Source organism: Oratosquilla oratoria, chromosome 17 (assembly GCF_046742065.1).
Source record: "Oratosquilla oratoria isolate Oo_2021 chromosome 17, ASM4674206v1, whole genome shotgun sequence".
NCBI lineage: Eukaryota > Metazoa > Arthropoda > Malacostraca > Stomatopoda > Squillidae > Oratosquilla > Oratosquilla oratoria.
The window spans coordinates 31,533,126-31,554,590 of record NC_134793.1 but is presented as its reverse complement, the minus strand read 5'-3'; the positions used below and the strand labels follow the sequence as shown (position 1 = coordinate 31,554,590).

General features: G+C 38.1%; 1 protein-coding gene across 1 annotated transcript; it reads right to left on the bottom strand.

Annotated features, from left to right (window-relative positions):
* Positions 1-1,081: 1,081 nt before the first annotated feature.
* On the bottom strand, positions 1,082-20,209 carry Miox (Myo-inositol oxygenase). The gene is made up of 7 exons (XM_076200863.1): positions 20,054-20,209; positions 11,726-11,908; positions 9,153-9,356; positions 8,230-8,366; positions 5,600-5,734; positions 2,635-2,730; positions 1,082-2,407 (listed from the first exon to the last, which is right to left on the bottom strand). Exons 1-7 carry the CDS (start codon positions 20,057-20,059, stop codon positions 2,299-2,301), a joined length of 870 nt encoding a protein of 289 aa, XP_076056978.1. The 5' UTR covers positions 20,060-20,209; the 3' UTR covers positions 1,082-2,298.
* Positions 20,210-21,465: the final 1,256 nt, after the last annotated feature.

Genomic DNA, 21,465 nt, shown 5'->3' with positions numbered 1-21,465 from the left:
TCTTCCAACACACGCACAATGGTAGCGTTTGCGGCCGCCACTACGGCGGTCCGAGTTTGAAACCCGCCCAGGTCTGAAATAATTTCAGTATCGCTGCGCTGCGAGTCGTTACTCCAACTCTCGTGGGCGGGGAGTTGTATGTGTGTGTGTGTGCGTGTAAGGTCACAGCATTACTCATGGATCGGTCATATATGAGCTCTGAGCTCTCTTCCGGGAGGGTAATAGCTGTCGATCATGAGTCCAACACGTGATCCGAGACCATAGTGAATCTCACACACACAAAATAGCTATCGATCACGAGTCGAACACATGATCCAAGACCGTGATGGATCTCACTCATGTTCCCTATAGACTGTTTATTTTTATCTTAAACGGTCTCTTATCTCGGTTGGAGAATATAATGAAACGAAAGAGATATGGACCAAGGTCTATCTCAATTTTGTATTCATTAGACCAGTGATTCTTAACCTTTTTCAGTGCCCCCCTTAATTACCCCCCCCATTTTTTTCGTACCCCTATTAGATACAAATACAATGCAAATATATGAAAAGGATTAGTGATACAAACCTTGCTGAGAAATTATTAGATATATTAAATTACTGAACAAAGGTACTTCTTTATTTCAAATTAAAAATGTAAATTAGTAGGATATAGTGAATGCACATTATGCTTTCTCATGGTAAGTATATAGTATCATTGCACTGACTATCATGTCTGGTACCCCCCAGGTTTAAGGTTTCGTACCCCGGGTTAAAAACCACTCCATTAAATGCTTATCAATAGATTTACAGCATCTATAAAACCTCGAAGGAGGGAAGAATGACTCTTTATCCATGAGGAGCTAAGGTAAGAGGAAAATAAGGGTGGATGGGGGTGGAGTGCTCGCCTTGATTTGGCTACCTCTCTTATAAAGGGAAGATGCCCTTGGTATATAAATAAAAATTCGAAATGGCAGACTGAATAGAAATATTTGTGTTTCACGAAAATTAGAATATTATTAGTTGATAATTTTTTATTGACTTCGTCTGACGACTCTTTAAAAATATAAGTTTAGGAACAACCACGGAAAATTAAATATACCTCAAAGAACAACATTTATTCTATCCTCATCTTGTGTCGGAACAAGATGCAGTTACATACATTGGTAAATTCTGATACATTTCAAAAGACACAGTAACTTGAAGTCAAACCTGCATATTCCCTGCGTCACACCAGGCAGATGGCCTTCAATTGTTGTGACTGAGCATGTTTGAGTAGAAACGACATCGACTACAGTCTTGTTTTTTATGTATTGAGAGTCTGAATGACGAATTAAGACTAATCAAACCTGTAAGAATGTTACACGCTGTTTATATATTATGAAGGAGGTCTGGAATACTGTAAGCGTAGTCTTCTACCTATTACAGTTTACAACATTTGACTTGAATCGTTCCAGTCTAAAGCGGCTTTTGGGCTGCGTTTACACCAAGCGAGTCTCGACTGATTCTCCTCAACCGTCGTGAGTTCGTTTGATTACAAACGACGTCGGTTACAACCTTTCGTTTTTTTCCAATCTTCAGAAGTCAAATTACCTTTGCGTCATGTATTGAGAAACTGAATGGCGTAATGAAAGGAGCTAAACCTTTACGAATGTTAGACAGATTGATGAAGTGTTCTTAGAATGTTGCAAGCAAAATCTTCTGGCTATTCAAATTCACAGCATTTTGCGAGAATCGGCCTGGACTCGCTCGGTGTATACGCAGCCAGGGCTGCCGTTTCGTAGAATTTTGTACCAAAACGTAGAAAAATAGCGGCATGTGGCAACTGCATAAGGACACGAGGAATTTTTTTCTTCATATCAACGGGCTGTTCAAAACATTCTAAAACTCAAACTTTTGTTTAAAAATCATAGAACTAGTTATCAAATAATAAATGGTACATCGAAATATGACTTTTATTGGTAATTGTGTTACTTATAGATTACTGTACCCCAAAATATACGTTTTTACGGTGTAGAAAAAATTCTACGCTAAAGTTTCAGCTTTCTTTTAGAGAAAATAATAATAATAATAATAAAAAATCTTACTGAATATGTTAGGGCATGGAGGCTTTATATACATTCAAGAATAAAAAACTAGAACCAGCATTTTGTCAAAGTTTTACAAGTATATCTTGCTATAAAAGTCTGCACACGCCCGAGAAAAATGTATGCCCCGGTATGGCAACACTCCCATTCTACACGGCAGTGTAGAAAACGCGGCAACCCTGCACGCAGCCATAGTCTACGCCTTTGCCTTCTCCCTAAGTGGTCGCTACCTACTACCACTCCAGAAGTCCGGGGCAGTATTTGTCGATGAGGCTTTGGTAGTAGGGTTTCAAGGCTTCTGCGTCAGGAGTCTTCTCTTTCTTGGTGTAGAGATCGAACTTGCTGCAAGGAAAAAAATTCGTGACAAATATTATTGTTGCTACTACCGTCATCAACACTTGTGTCCTCAAGGTGAATGTTTATAAATATAGTATAATTTCGGATAATCAAAGGACAATAGCCGCAAACATTAACATGGTGGAAAGTGGAATCTGAAGAAATATGTTCGTCTGATCGTAGAAACACTTTATGATGAATTGGAATGACGAATAAACTAGGATTCTCCTTACTTGAATTCTTTGATCCAAGGTATCATTCTGAGATCGTTGTCGTTGCAGAGATGCATGTAGTCACCTCCATTGTGCCAAGGGTAAAACGAATGGTACCTGCTCAAAACCAAGATGAAACGAACACAATTTACGTATGAAGGAAAGTGGATCTTATATTCTATAACAAGAAATGCAATGACTTGAGTTGATCTGCATTATTAAACATTTTATGATTTTTGTTTTTATATTTTCAAATACATTTTTCCCATATGGATTTATTTACATTTTTTCAAGTCACCACCTAAGAAGTTTGGGAACAGGACAACAAAACACACAAATCCTTTACTCAGGCTTCTTTCCGCAAGAAAATCTAAAGAAAAAATTCAGACAAGCAGGATAGTAACCAGGGTGCGAATTTATAAAGGTCCTAATCCCTAAGTCTAGACATAAATCTTCAAAATGGCGGATATTTTACCTAAATCCCTATGTCGGCGACCTAAATGTTTATGTCTATACTTTGCGCTATGACGAGGTTATGTTACCTACCGTATATCCTCGAGTAATATTCGACTTTATTTAAAATTCGACTCCCTATTTGTGCCCAAAAATCTAGAACTTTTTATAAATCTCGTGTAAAAGTTGGCTCTAGTTTGTTCTCTTTATCGTAATGTATGTATATTCCATGTGAACGTACTTTTTAAATAAAATACCATCAGTAGCATATATATATATATATATATATATATATATATATATATATATATATATATATATATATATATATAGGTAGGTGGGTATCGCTGGTGATGCAAAATAGCATTTGTTTACCAGTGTACCATGACGTGCTGACGAATATCGTTTAAACATTCACGTACCGGTTATTTACGGATAAACAACAAAACTAGGCTGTATATTAGGTCAGAATGTTAACATGAAGAAACAGGTCCCCGGTGTAGTAAATCTGGTCTCCAAAACAAGTCTCCATATCTTTGAGTGCAGGAGGTTTGAGCCATAGGGGTCTGGTTAATTTCCCGGGGCCAGTAGCTCAGTACCCGCTTGGACACCAAGTTCGCCAACTGTGCAGGCTGTCCGGGGCAGTTCTTATACACGGTTTGTTGCCCACGCGATACCTCTGTTATTAGGGCCGGTGTCCTGATCTCAGGGGAAGGGGGGGGGGGTACCCGTCAACCGCAGGAGACTCCAGGGGGTGGGGGAGTCCTCAAGAATATGAGGGTTGCAAAGAATAGAGGAGACGTTGAGGTGCCGCGTTTAGTGGCGTACTGAGCCCTAAGCGAAGAAGGACCGTTGCTCTACACCGGTGGTTCTTATCCTGGGGTACCTGTACCACCAAGGGGTAATAAACTTTAAGCCTGAGGGGGGGGGGGTACGAGATATGATAGCCAGTGCATGATACTGTATATTTACTTGGAGAAAGTAAAGCAAGGTTTGTATCACTAATCCTTCTCATGTGTTTGCAGTGTATTTGTATTGGATGGGGTAAAAAAAAAATTTAGATGTCAAGGGGTACTAAGGGCACTGAAAAAGGTTAAGAACCACTGGTCTACACTAGTAAGTAGTGGTGGAAGGGCTGTTGCACCTCGACCTCGTGATTTCTCCTTCCGTGCGTAGCACTTGCCACCTACAGCGATATCCTCGGTGGATTCTGTGGACGGTAGATTCAGCCCTTCTAGCCGGACGCAGGTAGACCGCCTCGTACCTAGTGACGGGGTAATACCACAGCGCTGATTCCGAAATACGAAGTTTGCTGCTGTGGCCCTGGCCATTAATCTTGCCTTCTTGATGGTAATACCCTTGATGTGTGTGATCGTGGTTGCCGGGGCAGTGTGGTTTTGCTGAAGCGGTAAGATTGGGTCGTCGGAAGGGGCGGAAGATGGGCCGGTGCACATTAAAGTCCCGGCAATGAATGTGGGTTCATGGAGGGCGAGAGCATCTCCCAGGTGCCAGTTCACCGTCTCGAGGACGATATATGTTGTACTAAAGGAGGGTGCCCCGGCGAATCACATTGAGACACAATTACTTCACGTTTGTCTGAACGACATCACGAATTGACAGGAAACGACATTACACACACAAGGCGAGAACGAGATTTGTGACATTCCCACTCGACTGGCACCCGACATCAATTGTGAACCCAGACTCCTAGCTCAAACCGTGCAATTTCGGTGGTTTGGAGACTGATTTTAGACATATAATCAACGATTCTCTTTTCATTTTGTTCTTCATTATTTTTATTGCGATTTGCCTCTTAACTGTTTATCTTTTACTCATTGCAATCATGAATTTCATCCCTTTGAAAATAGCATATATCTGTGAGTCGACTCCCTCATTTCAGCAAGAAGGTTTTAAACATTCATCTATTACGAGAGGATATATGGTATCTCACTCAGAACAGATCTTTGACCTCATACTTCACTGTCCGCATTGGTGAGGTCATGCACAAATAAATAAATAGCCTGACAACAGCTAGAATGAAAGACTAGGCCAAGGTCCATATAGTATATGGACCTTGGACTAGGCTACGTTACTGAGCGAGTCGGCCGATTCTCGATAAATGATATGAATTTGAATAGCTAGAGGAAGACTTTGCTTGAATCTTTTTAAATTTACAAAAGAATACTTCAACAATGTGTCTAACATTTGTAAATGTTCAACTCCTTTCAGCTCGCCATTCATTTTCTCAATATATTACGCAAAGGTGATTTGATATCTGAACACTGGAAGAACGAAATATTGTAACCGAAGTCGTTTGAACTCAAACGAACTCACAACAGTTCAGGAAAATCGGCCCAGATTTTGAACACTTGCCTATGTATAGACATTGACTCCACCTAGTTGAACACTTGCCTATGTTTTACCAACTTTTTCAACAATAATTTTTTTTCTTCATTCTCCTCCGCTCAATGCTGTGTATGCATCGAATAGCATTATCATAGATGATGAAATTTGCTCTTGAACTCTTTCTCACCTGATTAAGAAGAGACCCTCGTCAGGCAAGGTACAGTTGTTGTGTTTGAGCACGTGGTACATGTATTCATCATGCCCCCACGACATGAGCACGTTGTCCAGTCCGCAGTTGGGCTTGTACATTCCATATTTGGTGCTGGAAGAAAAACGGACTGAGTACATACATTCTGTTTTTGGTGTCGAAATAAGATGTGATGTGATTCCGTATAATGTACTGATTACGGACATTCTGTATTTGGTGTTGAAATAAGATGTGATGTTATGATTCCGTATAATGCAGTGATTACGTACATTCCGTATGGAAGGAATATAACCTTGTGACTACGATGCTCAGAAAAGAAGTAGTCATCACGTGCGCCAAATAGCAGTTTTGGTTTGTGGTGTAGTGCTATAAGATGCTCTAGCATTGGATACAAGCAGAGCACCGTAGTGTGTGGTGTGTCCCGACCACCAGTAACGCTTCCTACAAGAACTCTTTGTCACGATCGACAATGTCTCAATCATATGGCCACAAGGCCTCATTCATATGTGTATGAGGCGTGGCCTCATCTCGCTCTGCGTAGCGAATCTCAACCCAGTCTAGAATTGTCTGTCTTACCATGCGCATGCAGAACTCCACGTACTCCTAACGCCACAATAAAAGCGATTCAAACGTTCCCCCAAAGGGTTTCTGTTGCACACATAACAGGGTTCAGTTGTGATTTACAGCATGTGGACCCGTGATCGATTCCTAACAGCTACCAGTGACTTTGATTTGCTCAGGAGGTCCAAGTACGTAGGGCAAATGTGACGACCTCGGGCGCAGTTAGACTCCCTTTGGCGTAAGATCCTCATATTTGGGAATTGTAAGGAAAGAGTAATGTTTTTATTATTTCAGCATGGTGATGTAATCTGATGTTCTTCTGAATAGAGAGGAGGACAGGATGCGTCTTTGAGGATCTGAGGAGGCAAACTTTGGGCTTAATTTTGATTGATTTATTTATATATTAATTTATTTACCCATTTATCTGATTCCGTTATGGATCATTGTAACTTGTTGGACAATCAAAAATCAGTCCCATGTTAGATAGTGCAGGGTCTCGTTATGTAAAGAGACATTTACTGTATACTCGGCCTCAGGGTAATGCGGGAAGGTGAGGATCTAATTCATTTCTGCCCCCCACCCCCACCCCCCGCCTTAACAACCTCAATATGAATCAAATTCTCACGCGCAGCATCGGCTGCCAAACGAACGATTCATCACCCTACTCGCATTATAAAATATAAAGTCACTGCTGTATTACTCGTTCTCTTTTACTCTGAGTAATAATAAACACAGAAAACGGGATCAAACCAGTTCACAGAATCCGGGGGGTAACTCGTGTACAACTACGAAAAATATATATAATCAAAACACCGACACTGGCATTTTCGTGTACCCAGTCGCGCCTCATAACGCCTACGCGGGCGTCATCGTACCGTAGTGTCTCCCTCCCGAGCAGATGCTCGTACTCATTTACAGATGAATCAAGATTCTGGTCGGAATCCTTCCCCTCAGATGAATGAAATGATCGTCTGGCCTTATCCGGAACATCAGTCAACTGTTACGCTACAGTGATTGGGAAAGACCCATGTTCAATGCTTACAATAGGATAAAATCTTGCATGGTATTAATCTTACCTGAAGTTAACCATTTACTGAAATATGTTCTTTCCCTGGGTGACATTTATGTTAATACAACCCCTTTCGCCATTGCGAAGTTCCGCAGGTAATGCCTAATAGAATCTGTAGAGTAAGTCTTAGTACTGAGGGGAATTCAGGGAGACAACCCTCACTCCATTTGATGCACGACTCGGTGGCGCGGTTGATAGAGTACTGGACTGCCAGTACGGTGGCAGTACCTGGTTCGAATCCTGCCCAGGGCCGAAGTTAATTCGGTATCGTTGCGCTTCGGGTCGTTACTCCGACTCTCGTGGGCGGGGAGTTGGGTGTGTGTGTGTGCGTGTGAGGTCACAGCATTACCCATAGATCGATCATACGAGCTCTGAGCTCTCTTCCGGGAGGAAAATAGCTGTCGATCACGAATCCAACACGTGATCCAAAGACCAAGGTGAATACAGGGCCCTCACATGCGGGGGGGGGGGCATGTGCCCTGATGAGGCACATTTAGGGGGGCGGCAATTCTAGTCTGAACATGCCGCCCATAAGGCTGACAACAAAATAATTATAATAAAAAAATGTCAGAGGAGCCATGAATATTTTACCGTAATATACGAATTTTGCGTTAGAATCAACAGAATATTAAATATTTTTCCTATATCCTTTCTGCAATAGGGACATTAAATACAATTTTTAAAATCTGTTTAGTTATTTCGCAAACCGATAGCTATAATAGGCAGTAAGGAAGGGAGGAGATGGGAAGTGGTGATGGGGGGAGGGGAGGGGGGGAGCGTTAATGAGAACCTTACCCCTGGGCGCCACTCTTAGGCACGTAAGGCCTCTGTAGATGCAGTGTCTTTTTCCCAAACTGGATAAAAATCTTTAGAGTTAACCCAAAACGAGAGCTTCGGAGTATGCCATCCCGATGATGGTGGGATTTGAGAATCTAAAGAAGGGCGAAAACTTCACAAAAGAGTATTCTGTATTGCTCACTTGTACTTCGGATTGTGGAGGTCTGGGTTGTCGTGGAAGGTGCTTTCACTGTAGACGATGGAGGGCGCAAACTGACACCCGACCACGTAAGTGTCCCCTACTGTTGAAAACTGAGGTTCTCCGTAAAGGGCCATGACCTAGAACATAAACACTCAGATAGATAAAAGAAGGTGGAAATAAACGAAAAGCAGAGTGAAAGAAGTTAGTGAGACAGGGTAGAGTTCATAGAGAGATTTCCGATGGTCCTGGAAATCATTTCAAATATAGTTGGGTAAGATTTGAAAAATAATATAGTACTGTAGTCGATGGATCCAGGTCCTCTGGCAGTCCCCCGCAGTCCCCCCCAATTGTGGTGATGGGGGGATTGTGTGTGTGTGTGGGTTGTGTGTGTGTGTGTGTGTGTGTGTGTGGGTTGTGTGTGTGTGTGTGTGTGTGTGTGTGTGTGTGTGTGTGTGTGTGTGTGTGTGTGTGTGTGTGTGTGTGTGTGTGTGTGTGTGTTGGGGATGGGGTGCGCCTCATAGGATTCCTACATTCCAAAGTCCCTCGATGTTCCTCACAGTTACGCAAAGCCCCATGGTCCACGTCAGTTTTTTTCATGTGTGTGTGTGTGTGTGTGTGTGTGTGTGTGTGTGTGTGTGTGTGTGTGTGTGTGTGTGTGTGTGTGTGTGTGTGTGTGTGTGTGTTTACCTAGTATTTACCTAGTTGTATCTTACAGGAAAGGGAGCTACGCTCGTGGTGTCCCGTCTCTGCATCTCGCCACATCTAATTTGCTCTTAAATTCTTGTATGTGTGTGTGCGTGTGCACGTGTGTGTAGTAAGATATATGTGCAGAAGCTCTTCATTACTCATGGCATGAAATTAATCACTAACCGTATTCCATTTATCCAATATAAAAATGACAGTGAGCCGACGGTTACAAATACCTTTCCCAGGTCGTGGATGAGACCGGTGAGGTGAAGCCAATCCTTGTCCGGGTGCGACACACGGAGACGCTCTGCGGTTTGGAAGGCGTGGACGATGTTCGGAACGTTAACGTCAGGGTCGCACTCATCTATGAGGTCGTTCAGTTTGTCAAGGGTTTCCATAATTGTAGCCTTGAATTTGTCAAACTTGAGCCAGTACTCCCGCTATAGAAGAGACACCAGATAACAATGTACAGTACAAATTGCAATGTACAGTTGCTGCTGCCTGAAACAAACTCGCACTTTTAGAATATCACAGTTGTTGAAAGAAAAGAGAACTACGTTATCGAACAACGCTAAGCGGTCATGCAAAATAAAGAATGAAGAAAGATGGAAGTTTTCTGTATGTTGTTACAAAGGGAAAGAACAGAATCACGCTCATGTGATAATGTGTAGAGACAAGTCTATTAATGTTTTCGGGATTTTAACGTCTTCCGTACGATGACGCCATGTCGCACGATTGGATGTATGAGGATGCCGACGTCGATATTTTGATTATATTTTGTAGTTGTAGCTGAGTGATCCCCATATTCTTTGAACTGGCTTGATCATATTTTCCGTGATTATTGATATTCAGAGTGAAAGAGAACAAATAATACAAATGAAACTTTATAACACGAGTATTTTGATGCACCATCGAATCATCGTACATCAGGCAGCTTGCATCCTGGCCAAGGCCAAATGTTCTTACTCAGCCCATAGGAACCTTTAGGCCCCAAATTTAAAAATATCTTATTCACTCTAAAAACTACATCATTCAGCTTAAGTCAGCCTTGAGGTCTCATAGTATTTGTTATGCTCAAGTCTTGGCTTGGCAAAAATTTCCTTAAACCGAATAGAAACTCGTTTGGTCGGGACGCATCTACCGTGTGAATGCATTAAAACGCATTAAATGTTAAATAGGAAATTGAGTAGGGAAATGTGTGAGTAGTTATTGGTTGTTGGCCTCAAATTCGATTTGGTTGCTAAACCATATCCCTCGTGTTCTGTTGCTCGTGAAATAGTCTATTTATATTTAATGGTGAAGCTTTAGGTCCTTTTCGGAGAGGGTGAACAAATGGCCAACTGACGCCCAAACTTATCATAAAATCAGATCACACGACTTCGGGCTACATGTACTATTTATGATAACATTCGTACTAAGTATATCACTACTATCCTTCTTTTTAGTTTTAACCTGAAGCGTTATATACCAGTTTGTAAACTTGTATGTTTAAAAATAATCACGAAGGAATGAAAGGAAACTTAGAAGAAAGTATAACTTCTACATTTCGGCTAATAGCTATAGCCCTCTTCAGTTTGATACTTTAAACCTTGGGCAAACTTTGAAAAATCAGTGCACTATGTTTCCTGTTATTGTGTAGACCAGCGTTCCAGGGTTCCAAGGTTCCCCGGAACACTAAGGTTCCGCAAAAGGTCCCTAAGGGTTTCGCGAGAACAAGTGAGATAAGCTAATGCACTTTTGATTTTTTTTATCTAATTTCATATACGTAATATAATCAAACACGCGCATCTTCTTGGTTATTGTAATAATGTAATATAGACATCATCCTATCTAACCTATCATTACGATGAAAATAAAATGAGAAAGATATGGTATATGTGTTTTCTTTTGCGCAGGGGTTCCTTGAGACATGAAATTTATTTTAAAGGTTACGCAAGGGTAAAAAGGTTGAGAAACGCTGGACTGTAGACTGTGAATACGAGTATGCTGGTACATTGTGACAAGCTGATGAAGGTGGAAAAAGAAGTCACGGGTCTAGTTCCGAGTTTCTGAGTTTATTCCTGAGCGGTTTCGCTCTATGCTTAGAAGCATAGAGCGAAACCGGTCAGGAATAAACTCAGAAACTCGGAACTAGACCCGTGACTTCTTTTTCCACCTTCATCAAATACGAGTATGTATGCTAAATAATCCGGATTTGTCAAGTTCCTCGACTAATACAAAATCTCAGGAATGCTCATCGTAATGATTGCTCGTTATGTGCTGCTGTTGACAGGAAGAGTGAATCTATAACATTATTATAAAACTATTCAGCTATTACTAATAATATATGAAGTGTAATTCCAACAGAATTTATTTTATCTGTTTGAAGAAACTGAACAATCAGTTAATTCTATTCCATTCAATTCTATTCTATTTTATTTACTTATTCATTTATCAATGTATTTATTAATTTTTTAGTTGCTTAATAATTGGATGAGTCGAACTCTATAGCAAATGGGTATTACCTCCTTTTCTATGTAATTTTGAAATCTTGTTACAACATTGAACAATAATGTCACTACTTCACATAAACAAAATGTGACGACAAGATATCAAACTAAAAGCAAATCGTTCAAGATTACTTACTGAAATACTGCAGTAAAACAGTGCTTACGAATTGATATTAATTCCTGCATTAAGATCCACTGTTGAGACGTAATATCGTACACATCAACTAGATGTAACCCTATCTAACACCTGCCCCAGGTGTTAGATAGGGTTAGATACGCCTTGTCGGACATCACTGGCGTAGAATGAAATGTTCACAAACCCTGGATTTGACGTAGTCGACCCCTTGATGAGTGTGCATCTGGAGGTATGTCATCTTCACTTGTTTGAGCCAAGGATCCTCAGACTTCTCGTTGAAGTTTCGAAAGGTCCAGCCAGTCTCCTTGACGACTTTGTCAGTGTTGAACTCCATCATGGGTTGCGTGGATAGGATATGTCCAGAGGCCTGCAGGGGTATATAACGTGAGTGCGACAAATACCTGATGTCAAATACTATCGCACAGGCTTGAGCGTATCCGACAAGATTGGATCGTTTATGGGCTTATTGGTGTTGTTCGTGTGGTTGATACTCCGTCGGATAGCGTTCAAAGAATGTTTGGATTTTAGATAAGTCATATCAGTCTGTTCAGAGCAGATTGCAGTGTGTATGTTGATCATGAGGCCGACCATCAGTTTTGTATATATATATATATATATATATATATATATATATGTATATATAAATACATATGTATATATATAGATGTATATATATATATGTTACAGTAAGAACACGTAACTAGGGATTACGCGTAATCCCTGAATGTTTATTCAGTGAATACGCGTAATCCCCGTTTCACTAACCTAACCTAACCTAACCTAACCTAACCTAACCTAACCTAACCTAACCTAACCTTAGGTTAGGTTAGGTTAGGTTAGGTTAGGTTAGGTTCGGTTAGGTTCGGTTAGGTTCGGTTAGGTTCGGTTAGGTTAGGTTAGGTTACGTTAGGTTAGTGAAACGGGGATTACGCGTATTCACTGAATAAACATTCAGGGATTACGCGTAATCCCTAGGTACGTGTTCTTACTGTAACATATATATATTGCAGAAAAAGCACTGGGAAATAAAGTCCGAACGTTTTCGTATATTTAAGACGTCATTAGGGATTACAAAGTGACAAAGACACACACACACACACACACACACACACACACACACACACACACACACACACACACACACACACACACACACACACATATATATATATATATATATATATATATATATATATATATATATATATATATATATACATAATGGAGGAGACAAAGTAGAGAACATGGGTAGATCACAGAAGATATTCCATTAAACAGGTCGAGAAAAGAATTCTACTTATGGACATTTGATCACACAAGAAGCTGCCACCACACAGGCCTAGTAACTCTTGGAGATGTAGAATATTTTACAATTTTTTTCAGCGATAAATTCATCGAGTTTGTACAAGCCTAAACCTAGATTAATACTGTGATCAAGAATGTGCTGAATTTGCCTGGAGTCAACATTTTTTTCCTAATAAAGATTTGTATGAAATAATTTTCTTCGAATTATTCCAAGTCCATAGGATGGTTATGGTCCTTTACATGTACGAAAATGCCACAGGATATTTGGCTATTTCTTACACTATACTTGTGCTGATTGATCCTTGTTATCTTTAGGTCTTTGCCAGTTTGGTCAATATCAAATTTATTTCACTAAAAGCAAGGGATTAAGTAGACACAACCCTAATTTTCATCAGGTGAATTTTTAATTAGTATACTTTTTATGGTATTGTTGGAATTCCAGATGGTGATAGAGAAGCACCTGTTATTCCAAATTGTCCAGAAATGTGAAACTGGGAAGGGAAATGTTGGTTTTTGTAAGTGCATATGGACCTGGTAGTGAGAAAAATAAAGAGGAAAAGGAGGCTTTTGGGATAGATTTAAATGAGTGCTTAGAGAGTTTTGGGATGGATGTAAATGTAGTGGTATTGGGGGATTTCAATGCTAGAATAGTTAGCGAGCCACTAGATGGCCTACAAGTTTGACTTCAATCGTAGGAAAAATAATGGAAACTATCATCAGAGGCAGTGGACAAGGTGCAGGGATGACCCGTCATCCAGGAGGTGCTAAGATAAGAGGGAGGGAGGAGGGGTGTGGAGTGTATTCAGGGATGGAATGGGTGGGAATGATTTTGTGCCTTTTCCTTTTTGGCTACCTCCCTTGTAAGGGGGAAAAAGCCTTGGTATACGTATGTATGTATGTATCATCAGAGATGCCATTGAACATCATTTAGAAAGTAACCGTTTGATAAATGATAGCCAGCATGGTTTCAGACGGAAACGTTCTTGCGTGACTAACTTACTCGAATTCTACAACACAGTTATCTCGAATTATGACAAAAGAAACAATATAAATTTAATATATCTAGACTTTGCAAAAGCTTTTGATACCGTCCCACACGAAAGACTACTTACTAAATTAGCTTCGCACGGAATAAGTGGTAGCCTATTAACCCATTCAACTCGGATGACAAGATGTCTTGTCATTTGGTCAAATAAAACAAAAAATCATAAAACACCAAAATGTTTGATCAAACACCAGAAAAATATGACATCAATCCTCGCTTCGCTGCGAGCGAAGCGAGGATTGATGTCATATTTTTCTGGTGTTTGATCAAACATTTTGGTGTTTTATGATTTTTTGTTTTATTTGACCAAATGACAAGACATCTTGTCATCGGAGTTGAATGGGTTAAGTTGGACTAGTAATTGGTTGAATGATCGAAAACAGAGAGTTGTTTTAAATGGAAAAACTTCTAGATGGAAAAATGTTACAAGTGGAGTTCCTCAGGGTTCCGTTCTTGGGCCACTTCTATTCATAGTATATATAAATGATATAGACCATGGACTAAAATCTACTGTTTCCAAATTTGCTGATGATACAAAACTGTGCGGAATGGCAAATGATCACTTAAATCAATTAAATATTCAAGAAGATTTAGATAAATTACAGCAATGGTCTGAAAAGTGGCTAACGAAATTTAACACAAGTAAATGCAAGGTAATGCACATAGGTAAAAATAATAGTAAGTACGATTACAAGTTATTTGGAAATTCGTTAACAAAAGTAGATAGTGAAAAAGATCTCGGCGTAATTATCAGTAATTATCTCAAATCATCCAAGCAGTGTATTTCAGCCTCTGAGAAAGCAAATAAGATTCTAGGACTGATTGCACGATCTTTTGATTTCAAAAGTCCATCACTCGTTAACAAGCTATATAAATTGTTAGTTCGTCCACATTTGGAATATGCTGTTTCCGTATGGTCACCGAATCTCATTAAAGACATTGACAGACTGGAAAAAGTACAACGGCGAGCCACAAAACTGATTCCAAATATCAAATATAAATCATACGAAAATCAACTAAAACATATAAATCTGTTTTCCCTACAAAAGCGTAGACTCAGAGGTGACTTGATATAGGTCTTAAAAATTCTAAAGAAAATTGACAACTTTGAAAGTGACAAAATTTTCACATTGAATGAGAATCAGACAAGTAACAATGGTCTCAAACTGTCCGGAAATAGATTCAATTTGGAAGTAGGTAGAAACAACTTTGCCAACCGTGTAGTTAATGAATGGAATAAACTTCCTACACAGGTAGTGCAATGTAGTTCAGTTCGAAGCTTTAAAAATCATTTAGATAAACACCTAAGCAAGATGCTGTAATGATTATAAATTATTTCATACTATTTGTTTTTGTTTTGTTATCATTGGTCTGTTTTGATTTTCATTTATTATTAGTTATATGTCAATTCATTATTATTTACTATTCAACTTTTTGTTTATTATCTAACTATACCTATGCATTTATTTGTGTATTTTATTTGTTATTTACATTGTTATAGTTTTTATTTATTAATTTATTATGATTTTTTTCACATCCGACCTAGATATGGACCAAAAGTTCTCCTGTCATCATGCTCCGCCTTTGTAATCTTTTGTAATCCTTTGTATTTTTGTGTGCCAGGTAAAAATCTTAGTGAAGGGATGATGTTTGAGATATGATTAGATGGGGAGTTTATGATAGCAGACATAGTGTTTAAGAAGAAAGTCGAGCATACATATACATGGGAAAGGGTGGTGGATGGAAAGGTGGTTGATGGGGCATCAATGGACTATGTAGTGATATCCACAGAAGGAAAAGAAAGAGTTTCAGACACTAATATTTCCAAGGGAGAGAGTGGGGGAGTGTCATTTTTTTTTCTTTTTTTTTTGGGGGGGAAGGAAAATTTAGAGTGGAGGAGGAGGAAAATGGTGTGAGGTTGAGAAGTGCTGAGAGTTGACAAATTGAGTGAGAAAGGAAAAGAGAAAGAATACCAGAAGAAACTGAGATGGTGAAGAAAGAGGGGTAGATAGGAGCGGAAGAGGAATGGGTACCCTTTAAGGTGGAAATAACAAAGTGTGCAAATATGATATGTGTGACAAGGAGGAAAGTAAGGAATTGTGATATTGATGAACTTGTCATCCTTTCATCTCGATTCTTTCATCTCAAAATCAACTAATTTTAACAATTAACACATTTATAGATACAGTTCACCAAAAAACCCTAATTAGTTTTTTTCTCGTCTTTTAGTGTAATATTTCATTATACAGGTAGATATATAAAGCAATAAGGGTAAATCAGGCAAAATAAAAATAAAACGTACCCATATGTCTGGTATAGAAAACGCGTAGAGTGAGAAAAGTTTTAGCCATAAGGAACCAGTCATGGCGGCACTGACAATACATCAGTTATGTGGTTGGATTAAGGGGGGGGGGTGCACAGGGGCGTCTGTCCCTATTGTGGTAAAGTAACCTACAAAAATTTCAATATTCTATATACAGTATACCTTTAATTATTATGTTTCGGTCAAAATTGTTCCGTTTGGGTGCTAGGGTCGTCTGGCCCTATTGTGGTAAAGTGACCTACAAAATTTTCACTATTTTATATATTTTTTTATTATCATGTTTTCGGACAAAATTTGTTCCGTTTGGGTGTTATCCTAGCGTCAGATCTACCGCCATATGTCGCCTACCCAGGTGTAGCCTGAGGTGTACCGTGTGATGTGCGTTCTTCCGAGACGCTCCCCTCACCTGCCCATCAAACATGTGTCCTGTCCAAATACATCAAAAAACGTGACCTAGCCACGTGACCTGACCTGACCTAACCTTACCTATTTGCGTCATTCTTAGAAGATGTATGATAAGCTCGCCATGTCATGCACTGATACAAATGTATTACATATAACTCCCCATGTTATGCACTGATATATAATACAAAAGTATTACATGGGTGCTATTATAATATGCGGTCTACACCGCAATCGATCTCTACATAAAAGAGAGTGCAGTCTATCATTGACCTACTATAACATACTATAATAACACCATTACATGTATCTCAAATAACAAATATTCTTTCATGAGTATGTAAAATAATCTCGTAATATAAATGAATTGAACTTCAGAGAATTCTTGGACTTCTGTTTTTTTTTTTCTTTTCTTTTTTAATAATTTCAACACCATCCTACCTCCCAAATCTTAGCTGAGCATTCCCATATATGCGTTATGCATAAGTATTTTAATTACAGTGTAGCATGAATTAAGTGTCCACTTATGTGTGAGAAAGTGTTCGCGTGGGAAAGTGGACGTGTGAAAATATCATGTGAAAAGATATCTTTGGGGGGAAATGTCCGCACACCGTCTGCCCTAGATTGAGGGCAGTTTTCATAACACGAACATAGACACTCAATGTAATTATATCAAAGAGTTGAAAATATTAGAAGAATTGTATATTTGGTGATGGTCTCTTACCATAGATATTCAGTCTAATATAGTAACGGCCATTCCCTTAGTCATTAGCTCTTCGAGACGGATTCATGACAAAATACCTCCGCCCAAAATACCTCCTAAACCACCCATAATACCTCCCTACGGAAACAGCATAGTCTATATGTGGACAAACTAATGATTTATATAGCTTGTTAAGTGATGGACTTTTGAAATTCATAGGTATAGTTAGATAATAAACAAACAGATAGATAATAAATGATAATAAATTGACATATAACTAATAATAAATGAAAATCAAACAGACAAATGATAACAAAACAAAAACAATATATAACTAATAATGAATGAAAATCAAACAGACAAATGATAACAAAACAAAAACAATATGTATAGTGTAGAATCCCATAGAAAGTATCATTAGAGGACTTTTTCATTCAGGATTATGGTAGTATGGTAGATCAAAGGAATAATCAATTCTATATAGAAATTGTTAATCAAAGGAATCAGACAAAACAATTGATCAAAGGAATAATTAATTCTCTATAGAAATTTTTAATCAAAGGAATCAGACAAAACAATACGACTTCAGTTCACATTGATTAATAAATTGGATGCAATGGTCCTTAAAATCAGAAGTTAAATCAAATAATGTATTTTACCCTATATCAGTACCTGGTCGCCATGTAGTAATTAAGCCGATTTTCAAAAATAAAATAAAATAAATAAATAGACAAAATAAAATAAAATACCTCATTCATCGGGGGGATCTAAACACAAAATACAATTTTATCCTATTTCATCAATTATTCACCTGTCATGTTCTATTTTCAAAGGCATACACCATTTTATTTATTCCTGCAATTACACTAAGAGCAACTTAAAAGAACATGCAGTGTATCTAGTATTATTTTTTGGTAAATAAAAACGAAAATGCACCTGTGAGTATTGTCATGACAAATTCAATCAAGTTAATTGAAGATTTGAAAAAAAAAAACATAATGTTCCTGATTTCCAAAAATACTGGAAAGATTTTCAAATGGCGACCAGGTACTGATATAGGGTAAAATTCATTATTTGATTTAACTTCTGATTTTAAGGACCATTGTATCCAATTTATTAAACAATTACCTATGGGTGAACATGTGAACTGAAGTCGTTGTATTGTTTTGTCTGATTCCTTTGATAAAAAAAATTCTGCAGAGAATTAATTATTCCTTTGGTCAATTGTTTTGTCTGATTCCTTTGATTAACAATTTTTATATAGAATTGATTATTCCTTTGATCTACCATACTACCATAATCCTGAATGAAAAAGTCCTCTAATGATACTTTCTATAGGATTCTATACACTACATATTGTTTACAATATCATCCCCAAATGTCCTTATCATAACACTTATCATTTGCATGGATGATTTGAGATCGCTACTGATAATTACTGTATACGCCGAGATCTTTTTCACTACTCACTTTTGTTAACAAATTTCCAAATAACTTGTAATCGTACTTACTCTTATTTTTACCTATGTGCATTACCTTGCATTTACTTGTGTTAAATTTCATTAGCCACTTTTCATATCAATGCTGTAAATCATCTAAATCTTCATACTCATTCCAATAAACTTGACAATTTAAGATTGTAACCTTCTAACCAGTACAAACAGCATGATATGCATTGAGGTATTTTGGGCATTTTTGGAGGTATTCTGGGTGGAGGTATTTTGGGTGTGGGATTTTGGGTGGAGGTATTTTGGGCGCCTACCCCTCGAGATACTTGAACATTGTATTCATTTCATATTATTTGTTTTGTTATCATTTGTCCGTTTAATATTATTTGTATGTATGTATGTATGTATGTATGTATGTATGTATGTATGTATGTATGTATGTATGTATGTATATATGTAGGTATATATATATATATATATATATATGTATATGTATATGTATATGTATATGTATATGTATATGTATATGTATATGTATATGTATATATCACTGGTGAGAAATGTAGTAACACGTTTGTAAATTACAACTAACACCACAGTCGGACGAAAGAAAGAGTTGAGTAAGCGAAACTGTATATTTCGATTGCTAACTGCAATCCTCTTCAGTACTGAAGAGAATTGCAGTTAGCAATCGAAATATATAGTTTCGCTTACTCAACTCTCTCTTTCGTCCGACTGTGGTATTAGTTGTGATATATATATATATATATATATATATATATATATATATATATATATATATATATATATATATAGATAGATAGATAGATAGATAGATAGATAAATAGATAGATAGATAATGTATATGTGTATGGATAAAAATATAATTACTTTTTACCTCTATGCCTCCGTTCCACTCCTATCATCTTTACAGTGACTCCACCTTTGCTTTGCGATGTTCTCCCCAAGGATAGAGGCGCCGTTTGTGTTAATCGCCGACAAAACATTTGTAATTGTTATTTCGAACTATGTGTTCTTTTCTTTATCTGCTCTTCATGTATATTGATTTAATGTCAAATAAAATTACTTGCTTCACCTAAAGTTTGAGACTGAAGCGCTAAGCTGTCCTGTACTCTGGCCTTTTAAATCATAGAAGAAATCGACTGGCCTCAGCCATAGAAGAATTATGTGGACACTCCAAATTGGATAAACCGAGATAATCTTCAAAGTTTAAAACTTGGGAGTTATGACGTTGGTCAGAATAGAAATGTAGTTTTCGAACTCACCGACATTTTCGATGCTGAGAAGGCGAGACGCGGCTGAAGTGGTTTCCCGGGGTCGGCCGTTGGTAGCGTCGTTTGAAGACCTCGCTAGCTTCCCGGAGGAACACGTACAGAACGCCGCACAGGCAAGGTCCTTTTAATACTTGCCAGTGGCATAGATAATAGTGAGAACTCGATGATAAGAATGATACAGTCCACAGTGAGGCTTGACTCCCTGAAGTGATCAATCTAAAAAAAAAAAAAAAAAAAAAAAAAAAACGAGACTTGTTCACCAGTAACAGCATTGATTTAAACAACGTTATGATCAAACCTTGTAATCCATGTTGATATTTTAGCATGTCAGTGTTTAAGTTTTACTTGTAAATCGACCTCTGAATAATCTGCTCGCCATATCTCGGTAGAGCAGCCTAGTTGCTTAATCATCCTTGGATCGACATATATAATCTATGACATGGCGATTTTATTTATACCGGGAAAACGTCTGGTCTTATAAAAGGTTATATATACTGTATATATATATATATATATATATATATATATATATATATATATAGATATATATATATATATATATATATATATATATATATATATATATATATATATATTCGTGAAGTAAAGAAGCAGGTTTTCTTTGATGCATGTAGAATTAAATACGACAGCATTCTGACAATTGTTAAACAATTGTTAAAACAATTGTTAAACAAACCTGAAGGCTTTATAGCTTCGCTGGATGCGGAAAATTTATTCACTAATATTCCCCTCATTAGAACTATTAACATCATTCTCCAGTATGTGTACCAACACCCTGTACTCCCACCACCCCCTATTCCCATGGAAACCATGAAAGAAATGTTAACTATTTGTACAACTGAGGCCCCGTTCAGATGCCCCGAAGGTAAACTGTATGTACAGACCGATGGAATTGCAATGGGCTCGCCCTTGGGCGTTTTATTTGCTCAGTCCTTCATGTCACATGTGGAGGAAACAACATTTCTCGCGAGTGAACTTAAACCCAAAATATACTGTAGATATATTGACGATATTTTCGTATGTACATTCTCCAGAGAGCACCTGGAAAAATTAAGACTGCGTCTACAGGACATTTCGGGTTTGAATTTCACAGTAGAAATGAACACAAATGGTAAACTTCCTTTTCTTGATGTCCTGGTTGATTCCACCTCTACTAATTTTATTACCAGTGTTTACCGTAAACCCACCAACTTAGATAAATGTATGAACGGTAACAGCGAATGCAGTGATAGTTATAAGAAAGGTGTTATTAGAGCATACGTCAGAAGAGCTATAAAAGTATGTTCGTCCTGGGAAGCACTACATGCAGAACTCCAGCATGTACGACAAATGCTCACCAATAATGGTTATGCTAACTGTGATTTTGACCGCATAACCAATAA

Excerpts from the sequence above, each read along its gene's own strand:
- Miox (XM_076200863.1), bottom strand. Across the intron at positions 8,367-9,152 it reads TCATCCACGACCTGGGAAAG|GTCATGGCCCTTTACGGAGA; the intron begins GTATTTGTAACC and ends TTTATGTTCTAG. Across the intron at positions 2,408-2,634 it reads CCTTGGATCAAAGAATTCAA|CAAGTTCGATCTCTACACCA; the intron begins GTAAGGAGAATC and ends TTTTCCTTGCAG.